Here is a 6000-nt window from a genome sequence, read left to right as displayed (position 1 = left end):
CATGCGTCTCCCTTGAAGTGTGTGAACTGAACAAGACTATTCACATGTTCAAAATTAAGTGCATGCTTCAACGTCCTGTTGGAATGAAGCCTCTCTGCACAAATGAGATCATTTTATCATTGCTGGAATCCTTCCCACATGTCTCTGAATATCACTTACCAATAACTTTGACAATGAACGTACAGCTTGCCTCATTGCCAGATATGTCGACTGCTGTGTAGGTGATAGAAACCTCTCCAATTGCGAAAAGATATGGTGGTGTAAAAGCCGGAGTAACATGAATGGAGAGCTGGTAAAGGAGAAGATACTATTACTTAAAATCAAACCTGGTTAGTTGCAATGGTATTTATGTTTTAGGACATAGGCACATAAAAGTAATCCTTTAAAATTAAGGCCTACAAATTCAGATGAATCTGATCCTCATTTACTTTAGGGATGCTGTATCACTGGCAGCTTACAGGAGCTCTGAAGTGGGAGCATGTTACATTTACACCCACCTTGAGGATGCTTTACATGGTCGGAACCGTGTAGAGGGACCTTGGCATAAATGAGAATTGAACTAAATCACTTGTATTCACATGACATGGGAAGCATTGTTTTCCCAAACCAGAGCTGTAAATTGGGGAGTATTACTCGTGGGAGCAAACTGTTATTGGAATCCTGCACAGGCCTCCCACTGCCTTCTGTTGATATCACTGGTCTGTATCTGAAACCTGAATGTAGTAAAAAATTGGATTCTATTTCTTTTAAAATGCTGGTGTGAATTTTTACTTATCACAGTGCACCCTCTTTAAGCCCCAAAGAGTTATGATAAGGTTTATTTCCTGGGGCTTAGGAGATCCAGCTTAATACGCTGCTTTATATTTCAAGAACTCCTTCTCAGAAATTAGCTGAACAAGAGTTTATGTACTTAAACACTGTACTGGGTATCCCGTGAGCAAATACACCTAACAAGCAGGAAAAGTCTGAATTCTGCAGATACTCAGCATTCAACAGATATTTTTATTCATGCTTATCAAGAAACAAGGAAGTCCAATGGCTTTGAGGAAGACTAAAACAACTAGCTAAGAAAGGACTGCATCAAATGAAGCATACAGATTTTAGCTTGCCTCATCTCCAGAGTTATCCTTGGCTGTTGGAATTTGCCAGCTAATATTAGCAGAGTTCTGATGTTCCAGAGTTGTGGCCTCTATATTGTCTGGACATATGATTTGAGGAGCTTCAGTATCTGACTCAGAAAAAGACATAAACCAGTCATGTAAGTGAGATAACAGCCATAAAAACTCTACAACAGGTAGGCAGCTTGCTGCAACCGCTGTTCTTCATATCTAATAGTAACACCCCGTTATTTCCTTGTGCTCCTCCTCTTTGTTTGCTTTAACATCCATTTGTCCACATTCTTATACTTACACTGTAATCTCTTCGGGACAGGAACCCTCTTGGGTACATTTTGTATAGCACCTCTTAAACTGAGCCCTGGCTTCAAAGTGTTGCCATATGACAAATAATAAATAATAATAGATCAATGGTTTGTCTTCTCTTACAATAACACATTCATTTATGAATTAAAAGGCTACTGTATTCTTCTGTTCTTTGACCCAAGTGTAATCTATATACATTCATACCAAATATTTCTGTCCTTAAAAATATATTTTTTTCCTGTGATGGCATACTGACATTGAGCAACAGCACAGTGGGTCTAACACCATGTTGGGCCAGGGTCTATGACAGTCTCATAAGTAAAGGAGCTCTGACTAAACTGCCAATGCAATTTTCCATAGCTGTTCCTTAAAGTAATTTCTGAGACTAAACAAAAGCATCACCTATGACAAATTGAGTCCTGTACTTATATAAGTGACAATAGCTGAGAGGCTTTAGTGAGCCACTGTGTAACTAACACTGGGTGCAACACACATGGCACAGCCAACAACAATTAAACCTTAAATTTCTTTGACAATGTAAGGCACTTTATTATTCCCTGGCATGGAGCCTCTTCAAACATCATGGTAGGATTTTTTTTTTTATTACTGTAGTGCTGTTTGATAAATGGGCTCCAGTCTCACTAGACAAGGACAACAGAATTCAACTCTCAGCCCTTCTATGCCCAGGAGACTCCAAAGCAACATATGAACTGATTCCACTTACAAATTTATAGATATAGATCTACAGCAAAGACATAACTCTGGCAATTAAAACTCCATAATAACAACTGCAAAAACAATAACCACAATCTCCTTTGCCTTCCTCTGAACCCATGCTGATGACACATATATATAAAGTATGCTCTTTTAAACATATTCCAATTGTGATTCATGCTCCCCAGACTACAGACTTTCTGTTGTAGCAAGTTCCAGTTAACAGTGAAAATCTGAAAAAGGGGTCATAACAACCAGAAAGAAAACTGATTATTTTAAATAGGTCAAATCTTTTGGCTGAAGAATAAACAATAAAGAGAATTAAAGCAGGGACATGTTTTCATAACATGTAGCTGATCGCAACTACATTCATTATTACTAGAAGGCATAGCCTTTAAAGACTCTCGTTATTTTAGGCTTTTATATCACTGCTAGTCATGGCACCCTCCACATGCTCGGTCCCAGTGCACAGTGCTTCATCTTGATCCAACCAGCTTGGCCTGTAGCCTCATGAGGTGATCCTGTTAGATGTTACTAGCTCTGCCCAGCCCACATTTGCAGGGAAGACTTCTCAGAGGCAGACAAGCAGCTGCTGGTTCAGTAGGCAGCACTGTTCCTTCTGAGATAACACTGAATCAGACCATGGTGCAAGGAAGCATCGTGCTGTTAGCTGTGCTATGTTTAAAGAAAAAAGCAAAACTGAACTCCTAATCACTTTGCAGTCATTCAGGATCAAAGATCCCATGTTGATTTCTGTAGTGATGTAGCTGACATGATTTAGTTTTCTTTATTGTTTATCTTAGAAGTGCAGCACAGAATATAAAAGAACCTTTGCCTGCCTGTATGTTGTGAGAGCCTCCATTTGGAGACCCTCAGTTCCAGCTGCAGACAGACATTGTTCCATGGGACAGACAGACGTACACTGTGCTTTCTCAGAGACTTTACCTTTGCTTAATTTCAGATTAAGGAAGAAAGCAAAGTCATTCAATCTTAAACTTTGTACTGTATGTTTATTAAAGAAAAATCTAAAGTTTTTCAAAGAGCTGGGTGTTTATGTAGATCCTTGGCTGAAAACAAACTTAATGTAATCACATTCTGTCTGCCTAAACTCTCCATACAGTTTTGGCCAAATGTCACATGTTGCACTGTTAACTCTTAGCCTTGTGCAATATTGCTCTGTGATGTTAAATAGGGGTAGTGCTCAACCCCAGAGATAGCTCAGGAAATAAATAGCCCATGGCAGCTGGTAGAGCAATAGAAGTTTTCTTTCATAACACAGAATTGGTAGGAGATCTAGAAATCCATGACATTCCATTGAGGATGAAACTCAATAAGATCAATTGATCAATATTTGATCTCCAATCTTAAATTTCCAATTTGTCTTCAGCTAAGGCTTTCAATCATCACAAACCCAAACAAAACAGGGACATCTAAGTAGGGTCTCAAGAGAGCTTACTGCCAGTGAGGAACATCATATATATGTACCTGAACAAGCTTTTGAAGACCTAATTTTTTGTTATAAACTATTAAATATTAAATTACATAATATTAAGTGCTAAAATTCTACAGTTAGGCAGTGATGATAGAACCAGTGATTTTTAAAGTCTGTTTTATTTGCTCTATCTGCCAGGTTCAAGCACATCTTTATATGATTATCTTGTATTCCTTTTCTTTTCAATCCCACAAATACTTGTAAATGGAAATTATTGTTCAGGTCTTTACCTTTACAAAAAGCCTTCTGGACATCTTCACTCCATGTCCCAGAAGAAATGCACCTTAGTTCTTCTCTAGCTCCAGACAAGACAAAGCCATGAGGACAGTTCAATTGGCACACGGTTCCATATTTAGATGGTTCCTGTCCACAATTCGATGGATGTGCCATCACATCCTTTGGTTTCTGGAAAACAGGGCAGTGCACCTCTAGAAGAAGAAAAGTACACAAACATCACATGGCATACACACATAAAAATACATATCCCAAAACACCAGCAAATAACGACATATCAGAATGTAAAGGAAGGAAAAAAGAATATGAATATTATTCTAAAATTCACTAAAATACAGCCCAATTGATTATTGCCACTAATAAGATAACTTTCAATCAGCCTGCATGGAGAATAATGTGTTTCAGGTGGGCTAGAAAATCTTATTAAAGATATTCTCCTCTTTGTAGTGAGGTCCTACTATCAAAGAAACAAATCAGGCGTATCTACGTTGCCATGCTTTAGTACTTCCTTTTCAAAGTACTAAAGCATGGCACAGTATGGGTGGTTACTGCACCGTGCACGCAGCTAGATTTTGCCACTACATCACCGTAGCAGCGTCGCTACAGTGACATAGCTGGTGATCATGTGTAGACGCACATGATCACTAAGTCGCTGTAGCATGCCATATGGCAATGTAGCGTGTCACTGCATCACCAAAGGGCAATGTATAAGATGCACACATAAAACCCAGACTGAGATTTAAAATGGATTCTGCGTAGTTCAGGGGCCAGATCCATCTGAGTTCTTTTAGTTACAGGAATTTGTTTTTCTTTTCCAGTAAATCACAACCTTCGGCAGGAGGTGAACTAGACTTGGCTCTTTTTCACAATACCACCACGGCTTGCTTGTGTCAAACCAAAGCTCTGTACACAAAATTATTTTTTGCTCTGTTGAGCAGTTTGCTTACTACTCACTACAAAGTACCTCTTATACAATTTCACTGAATGAGAACAACATATGAACAAACATGTCACAGATCTCATTATATGCTCAACAGTCACCTGGGGTTTATGAAATGGTTCATTACAGTTCATGAATTTATAAGTGAACTCCGACACAGATTCAAATGAAACTAAGCTGATATATCATTTTACTTAAACCTAGTGTGCAAACTAAGACTCAGAGACCCATACATGCTGAAAAGAAATACTTACTCATTCCTATGAAATGTTAAACATTGAGATTAGCAAGTACTAGCTATAGATTTGTACTGCTCTATAATTTACCTCCATGTCACAAAATATATATTATTAGGGATACTCAAAAATACTCATGTTTGAACACAATTTTCATCAAAATGTTAATATTCCCAAAAATATATAATAGGAGGAACTTTTTCATAAGCATTTTAATCTTGATTTTAACTAGCCACATTTCTGACTTGGAGAAATGCATATTATTTTTATTATACAGTTCTGGGAATAGAAAAGGATAAAAGTAGGATAGCAAATTTATACAGTTCATGTACTTCTAATAATATACCTTGTAAAGCTAATATGCCTATAGGAGCAAGCATCTCAGGAAAATTCTGGGAATTATATAGACATTCCTTATAAAAAATGCTAAGATCCATTAGAGATTACAAAAAAACTCTTAATTTCAAAGCTATTCAGAAAAGAAGATGGAAGTCTCCAGGAATCATGTTAAGACTGAAGCCAGAGTGACTACTATTTATTTGGTAGATGGAAGAACACAAACACTCAGTGACCAAAAGAATCCTCCTAGGGAACAGTATTCAGGAAAGGAAAGCTTATGAATATTAAATACAGAGGACATGCAGAGTGGCTAAGCAAATAAAAGGATGTCCAGGCTGTAAGAAAAGTTTGATGGCATAGGAAGGGTTCTGATTCAGAATCCAACAGTCAAACACATGCATTAGCAAAGTAGGGTCCTTGAAAAGCTCTGGCACTTCTACAAAAACATGTTTTCAATATATTATCAAAGCATTATAAATATTTCCTGCCCTTTAAACTCTTGATATGCAAAAACATGACTAGACTCTAAAATAATTAATATATCACTGCTTCCTATCTCACTGTCATTTCAACAGTCTGCAGAGCCTTTAAGTGCTTATACGTTTGCTTTAGACAGAGTAGTTT

General features: G+C 37.6%; 1 protein-coding gene across 1 annotated transcript in view; it reads right to left on the bottom strand.

Annotated features, from left to right (window-relative positions):
* The window catches only part of SVEP1 (sushi, von Willebrand factor type A, EGF and pentraxin domain containing 1), a gene marked incomplete at its 5' end in the record, with an annotated part of 183300 nt that overhangs the window by 104904 nt on the left and 72396 nt on the right, over nt 1-6000 (bottom strand). Inside the window, 3 exons of the mRNA XM_025208993.1 lie at nt 160-289; nt 1110-1228; nt 3858-4055. Of these exons, the coding sequence (XP_025064778.1) occupies nt 160-289; nt 1110-1228; nt 3858-4055 (447 nt within the window). The remainder of the gene's footprint in view (nt 1-159; nt 290-1109; nt 1229-3857; nt 4056-6000) is intronic.

This window comes from Alligator sinensis, unplaced genomic scaffold (genome assembly GCF_000455745.1).
Source record: "Alligator sinensis unplaced genomic scaffold, ASM45574v1 scaffold371_1, whole genome shotgun sequence".
Classification (NCBI taxonomy): Eukaryota; Metazoa; Chordata; order Crocodylia; family Alligatoridae; genus Alligator; species Alligator sinensis.
Note: the sequence above shows the minus strand (reverse complement) of the source record. Positions and strands in the feature narration are given on the sequence as shown.